Genomic DNA, 17,612 nt, shown 5'->3' on the forward strand with positions numbered 1-17,612 from the left:
GATTTCATCCTTTGATACATTCAATGCCTCCAGTTCCAGAGGCAGTAAAGCAGCTCCACAGCATGATAGAGCCTCCACCATGTTTTACTGTAGGTAGAGTGATCTTTTCCTTATGGGCTTCATTTCGCCGCCTATAAACAAACTGATGCACTCCATCCCCAAAGAGCTCTACTTCGGTTTCATATTTTCATTGAACATTGTCCCAGACAGACTGTGGCTTGTCTATCAAAGCTTTTCCAAACATTCATCTACCCTTTTTGTGTCTTTCTTTCAACAGTGGTGTCCTCCTTGGCCTTCGCCCAGGGAGTCCTACTTGGTTTAGTGGGCAGCGGATGGTAGAGGCTGAAACCAGCACTCCAGATTGGTCCAGGTCAGCCTGAAGCTCTTTAGATGTTTTGTGTGATGTTTTTTTTCCACAACCTGCATCAACCCTCAAAGACTTCTCTCACTGAGTTTCTTCGTAGCACCACGTCCTGGAAGCGGCTTGACAGTTTTATGACTGTGAAACTTCTTGATAACGTTATGAACTGTTGAAACAGGGATTTCAGGATCTTTGATTATTGCCTTGTAGCCTTTGGTATCGTTATGTTCTCTGATAATAGCATTTCTCATGCTCTCAGCCCCTTTTTATGCTGTAAAACCATCATTCATTGGTTAATTCAGGTCATGTGAACACTGAAAATTAAGCACATGTGAGTTGTTTTATTTTCATTTTGTCTGAGGAATTAATTTAAATTCATCTAAAAGGTGCCAATGATTGTGTCTGGGATACATTTTGTTTAACCTTGAACATTTTAATAAGATATTCTGATCATACAAAATTGCTTCATTTGCATTTATTTCTGAAGATATTCTGTATTATGTAATCGAAATTCCGGGGTGCCATTAATTTTGACCAAGACCGTTTACTGTATAATGTTATTAAGTGAACTGTTAGGTAGAAAAAGATATTTGAAACATTGTTATTATATTACTATCCTGTCCATAGCCAATTCCAATATTGTAATTGTAACCCAATGAATACCCAAAGACTTAAAAAATAAAACTAATGTAGTCATTGATATATAACAGTCACTTGATAGAAAAGTGAGTGTCAACACTTAATTTTCCCAATACAGTCAGAGAACACAAGTTGAAAATTAAAACAGTTTTGTTCAGATCAGCAACAAATTCTTTTTTTGTTAAACTAAATTAACAAAATTACTTCTACTGGAAATCATAACTTTTTACATAAATATTAATAATTATTTCACATGTGGCAATTATTTTCGTGTTTTTATTTTACTGCTCTAAAACTTAGTAGTGTGTAAAATTATATCAACAAAAGGGCACAGAAAGAGTGCAAATTGCAGAACCACAGTAAATAAAAAACAACAAAACAATACATGTAAACAAGAATAAAGAAATAAATGAAAAAGAAAAAAGTAAATATGAAGAGTAAATTTGCCTGGGAACCCCGATTATTTAAAAAAAAAAAAAAAAAAAGTGTATGAAAAGTAAATAAACAAGCATCACTCTGACTGCCCACACATTTTCAGTCAAACAACAGAATACACAGTACTACATGTACCCTGTACACAGCCCCCCCCAAACACAAACACACACACACACACACACACACACACACACACACACACACACACACACACACACACACACACTCACACACACAAGCAGAGGCAGAGTGGAATTTGAGAAATGTAAGTCACACACATTAATAAACATGTAAACATCTAAAATCCTCCGACGATTAATTTCAACACCCACTCTGACACAAAGCCCTTAAATAATGTATCTTCTATTAGAACCCCATTGCTATGAAGTTAATCGTGTGAAACATGTAATGAAATCCAAATTACAACATCTAGAAACAAACTCAGCTTTTATCAGATAACTTATCCAAAAAAAATATATAGGCTGAGTATCCCCTAATAGATTGTGATCTTGCAGTTTCCAGAAGCTTGTCTGACGAGGGTGTGACCTCTGAGTTTTTTCATACCTCACGTCCAATAAAATGATCTCATACAAAAGATTTTTCCTGTTGCTTCACCTCCCCTGCTGCCCCTGTACGTGGGTTGTCCTTCACTGCTCCGCCGAAAATAGGCAATGCTCTTCCGCCTGGTGGAGAAGAGCCGACATGCAGCAGAGAGCCCCCCACCAGGAGCAGCAGGCTGGCCCCCCAGCCAAGGTACAGTGCCGGTCCCAGCTCTCTCTTTAGAGGTGCTGCAACATTTGGATCATAGAAGTCCCTGATGATTGCATAGGCTGTCCAACAGATGGGTATCAAGTAGGCAAGGCCAGCCACAAGGAAGAGCACCCCCGCTATCCTCGCCAGCCGAGCCTTGGAGGCCTGGTTACCGTCACCCATGCAATGAGTACACTTGGCCCCTACCACCCCGAGTTTAAAGGCCAGAAGGCAGAGAAGCAGGGAGAGGACAGTGAGGCCCCGGGCAGCTTGGGCAGACGTTGGCAGGGCCAGGGTGGAGTCATAGGTCTTACACTGGATCTGCCCTGTGGTCTGAGACAGGCAGTTCATCCACAGTCCCTCCCACAACACCTGGGCAATCACTAGCTCTCCGCCCACAAAGGCAGACACACGCCACAGAGGAGCCGCGCACACCAATGCCCCGCACAACCAACCCAGCACAGCCAAAACCAAGCCAAGCAGCTGGAGACCTGTTGATGCCATGATCACTGAAAAAACTTTGGAGCGCTTTCTTAGAAAATCCTGAGTCCAGATTTTTTCTTTCTTTCTCACAAGGAGGTTGCTGAGAGTTGAGTACTCAGTAAAATAACATCAGGTCTTCTCACTGTAAATTCTCAGTCATTCAGTGAGATGTCCAGGAGTTGTTGAGGTGGGTCCGCGTTTCAGCCTCAGTATCCTTTCTCGTTTAACACCTACATATGTAGAGATGGCATTTTTTTCAGCATATTTGCTTTATATAAGCAGATTTACAATTAACTCAGACATAAAATAATAATAGATCTTAGCTAATAGTTACAATTATTAAAGAGTAGTAAACATACAAGAATGCAATTAAATAGTAAAGTAAAAAATATGAGCATTAAACCTGCTCGAGCAGGACATGTTTTCTTTCGTTGAAGCTATTTACCACTAAGTTCCACAGTTCCAGCAAAAATAAATAAAACTTACTTTTTGATCAAATGTCCACAGACGGCGTGTAGATGATCCTTTGTGTGTTTCTCGGTGGTATAGCCGTGTGATGTGAGTAGTTGTTGTCTTTCCTTATGACTGTCCAGCTTTTCTCTCTGGATCTCATATGCAGGCGTGTAGGAGGGCAGCAGTGTGGGTAATACTGCATACTAAGTAAATACACACACAAACACACACAGCTAGTTATTCAAAAAACGACAGCACAAGGACACTTTGTTGCAGACACTGTTGAGTGCTACCATGTTTTCATTTGTTGGAGTTGGTTTAGCCAGATTGAGTCAAAGGATGAAACCAAGGAGGAGTAGGTGAAAGATGATTGGAGACTGATGCATACAGGAGACCTGACAAGCACAACCTGTCAAATTATAGAGCCAAACTATAGAAATCACCTGGAGAAGTGGAAATTATAACTTTTTTCAGGGGGAAAAAAAATATTCACTTCACTGACTAGTTTAGTAGCACTTGTGTGGAAACTTTGAGAGCATCCATGTTGTCAAAGCAAAAGTTGTTCATTAGCCCACCAGTAGATGGCGTTAGAGTCACTGCCACCATTTCCACATTGTTTCAGGCACTGGGGCCCACTGTGCTCATTAGTTGCATTAGGGTTCATTGCATAAAGAGGCGTGCTGGGAATTAGATGCCTCAGCTGCAGCCCGTCAGCAATGTTGTGCGATTGGTCTCATTTTATTAATAATTTGGGTTACAAGTGTGGCTTACTCCTTCTTGTCTTGAACCCCGTGTCACCAGCTTTCTAAAAGTCTAGGTTTCATTTTCTGGGAAACTGCTGTGGTGGAGAGAGAGAAAAAGAGGGAGGAGTAAATAGCACACACAAGTACAGATCTACTGTGATCTGGAAGGTTAAGAAAAGCACCGACAGATTTTGTGGATCAAAGTCAGTTTTGACCTGTTTTTGCTGGTATTTTTTCTCTACAGCAAGATGGGTTTACGATTAACTGAAGGTGGGTTTCTGTATTTGCTTTTGTGCAGGCACATATGCAGGCTTTTTACGCTCCTTCTGTGAGCTGAGCCAAAACCCAAGAGTTCACTGTCTTTTTGTCCACAGACTCCAGCTCTCCAGTTGACAGCCACCTGAGGATTGTCCTGCTGGGGAAGACTGGATCGGGAAAGAGTGCAACAGGGAACACCATCCTGGGACGAAGAAAGTTTGAGACAGAGGACATCTCTCTGTCATCTGTGACCATTCGCTGCCAAAAAGAAACAGGACATTTGGATCAAAGAACTTTCAGTATCATCGACACCCCCGGGGTCTTTGACACTTCGATGACAGAGCTCCAGTTGAAAAGTGAAATAGAGAACTGTATCAGGCTCTCTCTCCCAGGACCCCATATGTTCCTGCTAGTGATCAGACTGGATGCACGGTTCACGGAAGAGGAGAGGAATGCCGTCAAATGGATCAAGGACAACTTTGGTGAGGAAGCCTGCAAGTATACAATGGTGGTTTTCACTAGGGGTGATATGCTCAATGGAGAACCGGTTGAGAACTATTTAGTCAAAAGCCCTGGACTCAAGGAGGTCATCAGGGACTGCAGAGCTGGGTACATCGTGTTTGACAACACATGCATGGCGAATCGCACACAGGTGGCTGATCTCTTTGAAAACATAGACAAGATAGTGCAATTAAATGGAAGCCATTACACCAGCAGCATATACGAAGAGGCACAGAGAAAGATGAAATGGAATGAATGGTGGGGCAAGTGTGCAGACACTATTAACACTGCAAGTAATTATTTGTTTGTGGCAGCAACAGTCACAGCTGCCCCTGCAGCTGGTTTTGCTGTAGCAGCAGAGGAAGCAGTAGCTGCATCGGTACAGTCGTTTTTAATGTTCACAGGTGCAGGGGCTGCTAAACTCTTCGGGGGGTGGATGAAACCTAAAACACAGAACAGCTAAGTCATGTCAAGCCATGACCCTTTTCGCAAACATCTGAAGTCATTCCATTTATTGCCTTTTGATTGCAAATCCATGAGTACAAATTCATATTCGACTTTTTTGTCAAGATTTAGTTGAATTTCTTCATTGTAGTACTGTACGATCATACATATTAGTCACAGCGTGCCTGGTTTGAATGATAAACAAACCTATCATTACAAATCTTTTAATGTTCACGATGTACTCTCTTATCCTGAATATCAATTTTTGTGGAGAACACCATTGTAATGTTTCTGTTTGATTTCTAAGAATAAAATAAAACATTGTGACTACAGCTTCAAATAGTGTTGTTTGATGTTATGCCAAAATCCCACTTATAGCAGCGACAATTCCCACAGAGGCTGCCAGGGCTCTCCACTGTTGCTTGTTTGAGATAAACCCAGTAAGGGTGAATTCATAAGCTGGCACTGTCAGAACCACTGTAGGTGTTGCTGCATGTGGGACAATGTGAGGTGAAAAACAATACAGTTAGGAACTTTAGCTAACATGATAGCACAGTAATCACCCATCAGTGTCAAGTGGTAGATCCAGCTGATATTAAGAGAAGTAACACAATACACTTTTGTATACTTGTTTGCTCAAAGGTCACATTACTAAATTTTGACCACATAAATTACAGATGTATTCACACATTGTATATAATTAACGGATTTACCTAACAGGCTTGCTGCTGTGTTTATTGATCTTCTCATCGAACTCCTGGCATGGAAGCAAATAAGAGTATTTTCCGAAATGTAAAACTGTTCCTTCAAAGGCATAAAAAAACATTAATAACTTACCTACACAATGATTTATAATGCATGCATGAGACGTGAATATGTTATGATGTCATATAACAACACTCATATAGCAACACAAGTATGGTTATAATTCTTTACTAGGTCTCTTTGACATGGGTGAAGGATGATTGGAGTAGTTGTTGTCTTTCCTTATGACTGTCCAGCTTTTCTCTCTGGATCTCATATGCAGACGTGTAGGAGGGCAGCAGTGTGGGTAATACTGCATACTAAGTAAATACACACACAAACACACACAGCTAGTTATTCAAAAAACGACAGCACAAGGACACTTTGTTGCAGACACTGTTGAGTGCTACCATGTTCTCATTTGTTGGAGTTGGTTTAGCCAGATTGAGTCAAAGGATGAAACCAAGGAGGAGTAGGTGAAAGATGATTGGAGACTGATGCATACAGGAGACCTGACAAGCACAACCTGTCAAATTATAGAGCCAAACTATAGAAATCACCTGGAGAAGTGGAAATTATAACTTTTTTCAGGGGGAAAAAAAATATTCACTTCACTGACTAGTTTAGTAGCACTTGTGTGGAAACTTTGAGAGCATCCATGTTGTCAAAGCAAAAGTTGTTCATTAGCCCACCAGTAGATGGCGTTAGAGTCACTGCCACCATTTCCACATTGTTTCAGGCACTGGGGCCCACTGTGCTCATTAGTTGCATTAGGGTTCATTGCATAAAGAGGCGTGCTGGGAATTAGATGCCTCAGCTGCAGCCCGTCAGCAATGTTGTGCGATTGGTCTCATTTTATTAATAATTTGGGTTACAAGTGTGGCTTACTCCTTCTTGTCTTGAACCCCGTGTCACCAGCTTTCTAAAAGTCTAGGTTTCATTTTCTGGGAAACTGCTGTGGTGGAGAGAGAGAAAAAGAGGGAGGAGTAAATAGCACACACAAGTACAGATCTACTGTGATCTGGAAGGTTAAGAAAAGCACCGACAGATTTTGTGGATCAAAGTCAGTTTTGACCTGTTTTTGCTGGTATTTTTTCTCTACAGCAAGATGGGTTTACGATTAACTGAAGGTGGGTTTCTGTATTTGCTTTTGTGCAGGCACATATGCAGGCTTTTTACGCTCCTTCTGTGAGCTGAGCCAAAACCCAAGAGTTCACTGTCTTTTTGTCCACAGACTCCAGCTCTCCAGTTGACAGCCACCTGAGGATTGTCCTGCTGGGGAAGACTGGATCGGGAAAGAGTGCAACAGGGAACACCATCCTGGGACGAAGAAAGTTTGAGACAGAGGACATCTCTCTGTCATCTGTGACCATTCGCTGCCAAAAAGAAACAGGACATTTGGATCAAAGAACTGTCAGTGTCATCGACACCCCCGGGGTCTTTGACACTTCGATGACAGAGCTCCAGTTGAAAAGTGAAATAGAGAACTGTATCAGGCTCTCTCTCCCAGGACCCCATATGTTCCTGCTAGTGATCAGACTGGATGCACGGTTCACGGAAGAGGAGAAGAATGCCGTCAAATGGATCAAGGACAACTTTGGTGAGGAAGCCTGCAAGTATACAATGGTGGTTTTCACTAGGGGTGATATGCTGAATGGAGAACCGGTTGAGAACTATTTAGTCAAAAGCCCTGGACTCAAGGAGGTCATCAGGGACTGCAGAGCTGGGTACATCGTGTTTGACAACACATGCATGGCGAATCGCACACAGGTGGCTGATCTCTTTGAAAACATAGACAAGATAGTGCAATTAAATGGAAGCCATTACACCAGCAGCATATACGAAGAGGCACAGAGAAAGATGATTGAGGATGAAAAGTGGAGCAAGCGGGGAAACTCCATGAACACTGTAGGTAATGTTCTGATGGCAGGAGCAGTAGTCACAGCTGCAGTTAACCCCTCAGTGGCTGGTTTTGCCATAGTGGCAGAAGAAGTAGCAGTGGTGACAAGAGTAGGATCATTTTTAATGGCCACAGGTGCAGGTATTTCTAAAGCTCTTGGAAGGTGGATGAAACCTAAAACAAAGGAGAGCTAAGTCATGCCTTAAGCAAACTTTTGACATTTTGTCATTTCATTGAATGGCCTTTTCATACTCACATTTGAGAGATCTTTATCAGATTTTAAAACATTTTATTGTATTTCTTAATTTCATTCATGTACATTCATACATATTAGTCACAGCTTTCCTGCTTTGAATGATAAACAAACCTATCAGGACAAATCTTTAAATCTGTGGCTCAACAGGTAGAGCGTGTTGTCCGTTAACCAGAAGGTCGGCTGTTCAATCCCCGACTCCTCCAATCTGCATGTTGAAGTGTCCTTGGGGAAGATACTGAACCCCCTAATCCCCCGAGATGTATCATATATCATCAGTGTGTGTGTGTATGTATAGAAAGTGCCTTATGTATAGAAAAGGGCTTTGTGAATGTAGTGTAAGGCTCCTTGAGGGGTCAATAAGACTAGAAAAGTGCTTTATAAGTGTAGTCCATTTATCTGGAATATCACTAAGTGTTGAAAACACTATTGTAATTTTTCTGTTTGATTTTCAGAATAAAATGAAACCATGTTACAACAATATTAAGATGTGTTGTTTGATTATTACATGAAAATCCCTGTCATGAAAGAAGTCACACACACAAAAGCTGCCAGGGCTCTACACTTTTCCTTGACTGCGGGGGACAGTGGCTCTACAGGCATCACATTCACATCATAGCATCAGAAAAGTAACTTCCTGTGTACCACTTTCCAGCACTCATACTGTCATTGTCTCTGGATAATCCACAGACCCTACACTCAACTCTTTTCTTCAGTAGGAAGTAGTAATGAAAGCACATTGTGTTGATCAGCCACAGAAACCAGGATGTTGTTTATTTAAGATAAACCCAATGGTGCTGAATTTTTTTAAATGTCATTTTTTAAAATTTTGTGATGAGCGCCACAAACGAAACTCCTTTTCCTGTCTGTTGTATTAGAGCAGTAGCAGAAATGTATCACAGAAACATATCACAGATGCTAAAACCTGAAATCAGCATGGTTAGATGCTATTATAGGATAGATGAGACACATATACGTGTGTATGTATATATATAGGGTCCTACTTTTCAAAGTCATATTCTTTACTAAAATATTGAACCTTGAACCTTCAGATTTACTTGAGAGTTACAGCGCAAATTATGCATCTACTTCATATGTCTTTCAAATTCAGTTGCCAAACATTAATGCAGCAGCTCCAGCTGATGTACAGGTTTTAATTTAAGATTAACCCACATAAAACATAAATATCAAACATGTGACAAGATTTTAATGTTACCCTTTAGCTATTAAACGATAGAAAATACATTATAGAATATCTTTTACCACATTATTCCCACTGATTTGGATCTTGCTACTGAATTAGAAACTTGCTAATAGAAAGAAAAATGTTTGGCCCAAACATCTCTTCTGATGGAGCAAGAAATAAGCCTGAGGGGGCTTCTTTTGTTTTCCTTTTAGATATAAAGCCACAAAGACAGGAAACTGCTTTCCTTGGGCTAAAATCTTAATGTGATGGATGTGAATCTGGCTTATTTTTACATAAGTAATGAAAATACGCAATTTATTTTGTAAATGTAAGTCTCAGTTACCTATTAAGAATAAGTCATTTTTATCCCTTCATTGGTCATTTCTTCACTCTCTTATTTTGTTAACCTGTTTTCTGCTTCCTGTATCTCTCTTAGACATGGTAAATGACACAAAAGCCTGTACTCATTTCAATGCATGTTTGGGTTATACAGTCTGAAACAAACATAGCAAACTAGCCAGTGATTAGTGCATTTTAAGTACTACACAAGTGAACAGTTTTTTCATTGTACAAACAGCTTGTAAAGAAATTAGATTTGGCTTCAGAATGTGTGGTTCTACATTACTACTATAAAAAAGGTCGGTCAGTCAATATGTGGCTGACACAGACTGGCCCCACAGTTCACCATTGTAAGGCCTTTCTTGGTCAGGTTTGTTGTAGTTGGTATGGGCTGGCAGTGATGTAATGGCAGTATAGCGATGGATTCCTCTGTTCAGAATGTTTCCTCACTTAAATGTGATCGGTCAGCGGATGTTTACCATTGTCTGTCATTTCCTTCGTGGAAGTGAGCTCGTAATGTTACTAATAATAAGTGGGGCAAACAGCACATCATAGTTTAAGTAAGGAACAGTAATTAATTTGTATGAATATTTTATTTGAGAAATAATCGCATAAGTTATTTAAGTATACACTGTGCAAAAATGTATTTACAAAATTCATGAGATCTCTAACACAATATATTAGCTTGTTCCAACATTATTTATAAGGACTCAAACTGTTTCTCATGAGCCAAAAAATATCTGTTCAATTATACCTCATGATGTGGGTTTCAAATATAAGCTCCAAACAATAAATGAGTGAAAAGAAAACAGACAAAAAGAAAACAAGTATTGTCTGTCATACCATTTGTTTACTTTCAGCATTAAATTCACATAGGTCTGTTATTGCAATGTTGTGTCAAAAGTTAATTATTTTTGCAGCAGAATGCAGAAAAGGCCAAAACAACATCATTAACTGATTAGTTCTAAACAGTAAATAGTAAAATGTGGAATACTTCTTCTGTATATTCAGTGTCACAGAATGCAGACGCATAAACGTGTCCTTGTTACCAGCCTCCTCAAAGTTATACTGGAATAGCTGCTTTAGCTTTGCATCTTGTGCCCTTCCATATGCAAAGGGCAGCTAAACCACACAACACTCCCAGGACGAGCACAGGGGCTCCTAGAGCCAGAGCCACTGTGGTGCTAGCTCCCACTGCTATAACCACCCCGGCTAACACCAACAAAACAGCAGTAGCCGAAGCCACACGTATATTCTTCCGTCTAACCTTTTTCTTCTTTTCTCTCTCTTTCTCTTTCTTCTCCCTCTCCGCATCCCACATTTTCCTCTCCTCCTCTTTCTTGTCTTCTTCCTCTTGCTTTTTCCGCTCCTCCTCCTCTCTCAGTTTGCTCTGGGCTTTTTCATACATCTCATTAGTGTAGTGTTTCCCCCCATTATCCTGTACCATTTCCTTGATCATGGTGATTAGCTCTGAGACCTGTATGCGGTCATCTGCGTCGTTGTTGTTGAAGGCATGGTATCTGCGTCCAAATGTAATTGAGAGTCTCCGTAGCTCTTTGCACTCCTTCAGAGCATTGTCAGCTTTACCCTGATCTTTACATGTAAACAGCATGATAGTGTACATGGAGGCATCGTCTCCAAAGTTATCCTGGATCCACTTCACAGCATTTCTTTCCTCCTCTGTGAACCTCACTCCAAGCCTGATCACCAGTAGGAAGGCGTGAGGGCCGGGCACCGACATCTTGACGCATTCCTCTATTCTGGTTTTTAAATCTTCCTCTGTGATACCTGTATCAAACAGACCTGGAGTGTCAATCACCTGGACCACAGTCCCGTCCACTTCCCCACTTTGTGTCTCACAGTGTTTGGTCACAGAGACAGGGCTCGGGTCCTCTTTGAAGGCAGCTCTCCCAAGGATGGTGTTTCCTGTTGCACTCTTCCCTGATCCAGTCTTGCCCACCAGGACTATCCTCAAGCCTCCACACAAATCCAGAGCTGTAACAGCAGAAGCTAAATTAATGTCATACAAAGTGACTGTTTTTTTGCCCCGTATTTTGGTTTATGGCTGTAACTTAGGTCAGTTGGTTGTGAAAAATCTCTTTGGCTAGTATATCTCTTCCTCTAGAATAACTTGCTTTATTTTTTAGATTTTGAGTTTTTGACCTCTAGTAGCGCTTGAGAGCAATTTTTTTACAAGTGGGTCCCTGTTTTGTTTGTGTTCTGCACATATGAGGACGGAGATGCACACTCTTCCTCATACTGACAGTTTGTGGCAGTAAGGCACAAAGAATTTAAGCATATGTTTCAACAAAGGCAACGGAAAAGAATACCGTACGCTAGCAAATGTTATATCATGCAGTTTGAACCTCAATTACAAGCAGTCGAATGGGAAAAACTGTTCGCATCAGCCTCTGACTTGTAATTTTCGAGTCGCAATTAATGGGAATTTCTGACACCCACAATATCTCCCACTTAATGAAAAAAAGTACAGACGTGTCAACAAACTGTTGTCTGAAATGCTGCAAATGGGTGTCACCTACAAATAGGTGACACAGAAAAGGCGAACCACCTGGTAATAATGCTTGAACACACGGTCAGATTAAGGGTTGTTTTTCCTGCTCTCCCCGTTCTGCCGACTCTGTGCAAATGCATTATTACTGCCAATATGCCCCAAGTGGCCAACTGCGGTACTGCAACTTAAAAAATCCCCTGTGGGCCAGAAATCAATATAAAGATATGTCAGTATAAATGTTTAAAGGACACCTCAAACAGTAAACAAGGTCAATTATTACTCTCTACTATGCATTTTTAAAACATGGCAGTTTTAAAGCCCAGAAGAGGTATTTTTATATTTGTGATGTCATCACAATGTGAAGTCTATGTGCTGAGTGGGACCATGCGGTCGGTGCCAGCGGAGGAAACACTGATGCACACGCGCAATTGACCACACAACAAGAAGGCAAACCTGAAAATGCCAAAACTCTTTCGGCTTATGCGCTGAGTGAGCAATTTTCATTCAAATGAATAGGCAACATCTTGCAGTCCAGTATCCAATTCCAATACGTCTATGATTATTAAAATGTATTTAAAAATTGGATTTACAAGTGTTTTATGCTTGTCCAAATATATTATAACCACACTTCTATTATTATAAAGTGCCAAAAATAATGAATAGGTAAGTGATTAACAAGCCATTAAATATGCAGTCATAGATGTTATAATAAAGGATTGTGCATTTTTCTCAGTTATTGGAAGCTACAAAGACAGAGCTAGTGATTCTAGAGAAGAATAAGCCCCAGACAAAGGGATTTTTCACAACCTGGCAAAATTGTTACTGACGTATCAATATAATAAACCTTGTATAAATGTTAACAAAGCCATTAGTTTAACTTAATAAAGCGTTCCTTACTAGAAAGTGGCATACAGATATTTGTATATCTGATATCCTGAGATTTCATGAGAGAGACAATGAATGAGCATACCGTCAAAGTTATTGAGACCACACCCAGCAGACCGAGGTAGAGTTTTCTGTTTCTTTTCCCGTAGTGGTATTGCTGTGATATGAAATTATACCGTTGAGACACAAAAGAAAATAGATTATTAGTCTCTAACATCATTATCAAGCTCTACATTTTTTCTGTTTCCCTCTTGTGCTCTTTCCAGTGTCAAAGTATCTCAGTGCGTTTTATATCTTACAATAATCAAAGGATCAGCGCTGTTTTATTTTTCAGCATTAGGTGAGATACATCGTCTTACCTTCAGCCATTACTTTGGATCTATCCTTTCCAGTTCCAAGCTGGCCAGATGCGCTGTTCCAGGGTAGTGTTGTAAACTTAGTCAAGCTCTGCAGCCTCAACCTTTACATTAGTTTTCTGGGAAACTTCTGGAACCTGGCCTATGCACAGGGGGCTTCCTATTTCCTTGTATTGTCTTCAGTTTACATCTGAAATATGCATCCCAACAGGGACTGTCCACTGCTCTCTATGCTGTACATGCATGGCTGGTATGTTTTAGAAAGGGTAACCGCAACACAAGAACAGCATTCAAGCTCTCTGAGTGATAAACATAATGTAATCTCACTATAACCATGTAATAACACCTGGTTGTTTAAAAGGGAGGAAATATGAAAACCCCTAGAGCTCATCACATCCTTCCATTGTTGATTCTCCTCCCATTAAAAAAAGGCATTTTGACATCCATCTGCCTGAACAATTACACTTTATTTCAGTTCCATCGATTAAATATCTAAAATATATCGGTTCCAACAAACACCCAAAAAACAATGGATGACCTTGTCAAATACGTAGACCAGTTGTATAATTTTCTTTTTAAAACACAGATGTTTCTAGTATGGTTGATAGTGGGTGTCCTAATCTTACTTTTAAAATGTGACTTTTTACATTTAACACATTAGGTTTACAGTTCACACACTGTCAGGTTTGCACAGTTACACATTTTCTGTTCTTCAGGCTACGATATGAAATAAAATATGGGATACAAACAAAAATTTGAAATTAATGCCAGGAGAAGCAAAGTGAACTTCAGACTTTATTCAAATATTTCTGCACATACATTCACATATAGAGAAACTGATGTATTCCAAATTCCCAATAACAAACAAAGCATTTGTTTTTCAATCTAAGATTTAGTTAACAGGCATCTTATTAGAGGCTGCTGTAAGCCAGAAATTACTTCTTTCCAGTTTAGCCATTTTATAATTATGTGTTGCCTCTTCCATAATTTCTTTTTGTCACAGGTCCCAAAGTTAAGTTAACATTTCCATAGTGCAATTAAAAGCTTCAGTGAGTCCAAGTGCTGCACCAGCTGACATGAGAAGATATGAGGATAAATACGCTCCAGTACCAAAAATTCCCAGGGCAGCATAAAGTGCCGTCTTACACCGAGACATCCTTTCCTCCTCCTCTCTTTTCCTCTTTTCCTCCTCCCTTCTTTGGCGCTCTTCCTCAATTTTCTGCTGGGCTCTCTGGTACATCTCACTGGTGTAGTGACTTCCTCCATTGAACTCCACCATTTTTTCTATCTTATCTAGAAGTTCTCTGACCTGTGTTCTGCTTCGTCTCTGGTCATTGATTAGCGAATGGAATCTTCCCCCACACTGGTTTATCAGTCTTTGTAGATGTTTGCTCTCCATCACATAGTTGTCTACAGATTTATCCTCTAGCAAGTCAGCATGTGTGAACAGGACTATGGTGTACACGGCAGCATCTGAGCCAAAATTATCCTGGATCCATTTCACAGCTGCCTTCTCCTCTTCTGTGAATCTTGACTTCAGACTGATCACTAATAGAAAAGCATGGGGACCAGGAACCGACTGCTCAATACACTCCTCAATATTCGCTTTCACTTCTTCTGGTGTTTTCATCGTGTCAAACAGCCCTGGGGAGTCGATGACAGCGATGTTCCTGTCACCGTCTTTTATCTCTACTCTGTGACAGCGTTTAGTCACGGACTCAGGGGATACTTCCTCTTCAAAGGCATTTTTTAGCCCCAGGATGGTGTTTCCAGAAGAACTCTTTCCTGATCCAGTTTTTCCAACCAGAATGAGTCTCAGTTCTTTCCGATGTGTGGAACCTATCGACAGTTAATGAAACACTGGTGTCAATTACAATAGTCCATCACAGCAGGTGTGTCTGTTTGTTTCTTTCCAATCATTTGTCAAGAGTTATGGGTGAAATTACACTTGACTATTTTGATTTGAAAAATATTGAATGTGTGGATGGATGCAGAATGTCATTCTGTGTATTCTCGTTCACCGTCATTAGGAGCCCCAACATATTTCTGGCTGTAATAGAAAAAACTGAAAATACTGGTAGCTAAACACACTGAGCATCAGCCGGTGCAGGTAATATCAATCATCCACACACAGCTAACTTTGCTAGTATTAGCTTGACGGCTCCAATGGTTCAGCTACTGTTATAAGATAGAGACCGGTCTTTCTGGAAATAAAAATCAAGCATGTTCCTGGGGTTAGCTTTCTATATTCTAAGTCAAACAGCAGAGTTAAATACTGTGAATTAAAATTTAATTTATCAAATTATTTATAGATGAATTCAGTTATATTTGGACTTTTCTGTTGACCTTTTACTATATGGTATCAGTTGAAGGGCTCCATGTCTTTTACTCTCCTCTCGTGACAAACCTGCAGTGAACTTGACATTGTTTACTTTTATACCACCTACCTTTGTGTTGATTTTTGCAACGAGCTGTTTGATCGCATAATGTGACCAGCAGAAGCAGGGTGCAAAAGGGGATCCAAGATGTTCCTCGGAGCATGTCTGTCAAAAACCTAACAAAAAAGAAAAAAGATTGAAAGAAAAGCTATCAAAGCATGTAGAAGTTAAACATTAGGATTAAAGCAGAAATGGTGTATAAATGTTGATAAAACTTGTAACTGGTTTTACTGTTGTGGCTGATCAGTGTACATGTTTGACTAACCTGTACAAGTGTGTCCTCAGCAATATGATATGTTGTGAGTTGGAGAGATTCCTTTATAGCACGACAAACAGTACCTAACCACCTACTTTCAGATAACACTGACACTGATCCTGTGTCACTTTAACACTTCAAAACCACTGGGTTTACTTTCATTTCCCTGAAAAACGGAACTTAAACTGACTGCAAACAAAGGCTACAAGAAAGAGGGAGCCATCTCCTGGTGGTGGGAGGAATGGCATGAAGGTTACAAAATGTGTGTGTGTGTGTGTGTGTGTGTGTGTGTGTGTGTGTGTGTGTGTGTGTGTGTGTGTGTGTGTGTGTGTGTGTGTGTGTCGCTGTGTTGCTGAAGCCACAAAACCTAATACAACCAATAAATAACACAAATATATGAATATAAACATAAATAATACCTGATGCAATTTCTGGTCTCTTTTACCAGTTATACACCTCGATGTTTGGTGAAATGCATCATTTGCCTTTATGAGACACTTTACCCAAATAATTGAATTGTTTGTGGAATTCAACATCACTGATCTTAATTGAAGGTCAATGAAACTGAAACAGAATGTAACTAATTAAGTGTGCATATTAAACAATGTATGGGACTGCGCTGATGCCCAAAAAGGTAAGCTATGGTACAGAAGTAAGTTCTGTTACCTGACATGACCCATGAACCCAAGCTAGTCAGCCCTTACACAAATAATCATGGTAAACTGTCTGTTCTGACAGTTTCAGTGGTTCTCTATCTACACACACTGCTTTTTCTTGATAAGCCTTGCCAGTAAAAAAATGTTCCTCCCTTCACAAATATTGTGTGGTATACAAATGTGTAAATATTTGAATATAACTACCATAAATGAAAGAAAACACAGTGGAAACAAACAAACAAAAAAAACAATAAAATAATAAAATAATTGTTTAATCGGCTCAAGAACGGAAAATAAAAAGAAAACCAATTTGCTCAAGCTGTGCCTCCTTCACTTGAGCTTAGAAAGCTGCTCAATGACCAGTTAAGGGTCAGTACCACCTTGGGAATACTGTATTCCTTCTATTGGCAAATGTGCCAAATGATTGAGTCTGTCGTGGCCCAAACTATATTACACCTTATAAATTTTATTGAAAATCAGTCAGTCAGAAAAGGAGCCGACAAAAAGGACAGTAACAAAAAAAAACAACACAGGGAGACATGCACAACCATACACATTAAATACAATCACAAACATTACAGTTATGGATGAAAAAGAAGAAAGAGTAAAAATAAAGAATATAATGAAAAGAGAAATCTTGTAAGATATGAAAGACAACAAGAAAAGCAGGACTGACAAAGGAATTTGCCACAACAAACATGCAACAAAAAAACAAATGCATGCGCAAGTTGCAGTAAAGGGAGGTGGAAGACAGGAGAATGGCAAGTTACATAACTGTTGGGAAAGAAAGGAAAGGAGGAAAAGTTCAATTCAAGACAAATGCACATAGAGGGAAACTGGAAAATATACTTTAGGTGGAAGAGAGTTACATATTGTTCCACATTGTGAGGGGAAAAATTATTTTTAAACCATAGATTCCAATACTGAAGAACTTGTTGATTGAAGGGAGGTAACTGTAGGTATGTCATAAATAAGAACAACTTTTGGGTTGCCAGGTAGTGGAAAATCCTCCTCCAGCAT

At 39.9% G+C, this 17,612-nt stretch overlaps 3 protein-coding genes across 4 annotated transcripts; 1 reads left to right on the plus strand and 2 right to left on the minus strand.

Annotated features, from left to right (window-relative positions):
- Positions 1–2,020: 2,020 nt before the first annotated feature.
- LOC120800546 (claudin-9-like) lies at positions 2,021–2,689 on the minus strand. Its single transcript, XM_040146732.1, has one exon. It carries the CDS (start codon positions 2,687–2,689, stop codon positions 2,021–2,023), a length of 669 nt encoding a protein of 222 aa, XP_040002666.1.
- Positions 2,690–3,807: 1,118 nt separating this feature from the next.
- LOC120800545 (GTPase IMAP family member 9-like) lies at positions 3,808–8,430 on the plus strand. Of its 2 annotated transcripts, XM_040146730.1 has the most exons (3): positions 3,808–4,134; positions 4,239–4,852; positions 7,660–8,430. In XM_040146730.1, the coding sequence occupies exons 1-3, from the start codon at positions 4,113–4,115 to the stop codon at positions 7,903–7,905; spliced, it is 882 nt and encodes a 293-aa protein (XP_040002664.1). In that variant the 5' UTR covers positions 3,808–4,112; the 3' UTR covers positions 7,906–8,430. The 2 variants fall into 2 exon arrangements, with proteins under 2 accessions (XP_040002664.1, XP_040002665.1); XM_040146731.1 differs by lacking the exons at positions 3,808–4,134; positions 4,239–4,852 and adding an exon at positions 6,615–6,941 and having other exon boundaries at positions 7,046–8,430.
- Positions 8,431–10,103: 1,673 nt separating this feature from the next.
- Positions 10,104–16,087, minus strand: LOC120800776. The gene is made up of 6 exons (XM_040147120.1): positions 15,946–16,087; positions 15,690–15,796; positions 14,265–15,081; positions 13,246–13,346; positions 12,972–13,043; positions 10,104–11,484 (listed from the first exon to the last, which is right to left on the minus strand). The coding sequence occupies exons 2-6, from the start codon at positions 15,781–15,783 to the stop codon at positions 10,553–10,555; spliced, it is 2,016 nt and encodes a 671-aa protein (XP_040003054.1). The 5' UTR covers positions 15,784–15,796; positions 15,946–16,087; the 3' UTR covers positions 10,104–10,552.
- Positions 16,088–17,612: the final 1,525 nt, after the last annotated feature.

This window comes from Xiphias gladius, chromosome 15 (genome assembly GCF_016859285.1).
Source record: "Xiphias gladius isolate SHS-SW01 ecotype Sanya breed wild chromosome 15, ASM1685928v1, whole genome shotgun sequence".
Taxonomy (NCBI): Eukaryota; Metazoa; Chordata; class Actinopteri; order Istiophoriformes; family Xiphiidae; genus Xiphias; species Xiphias gladius.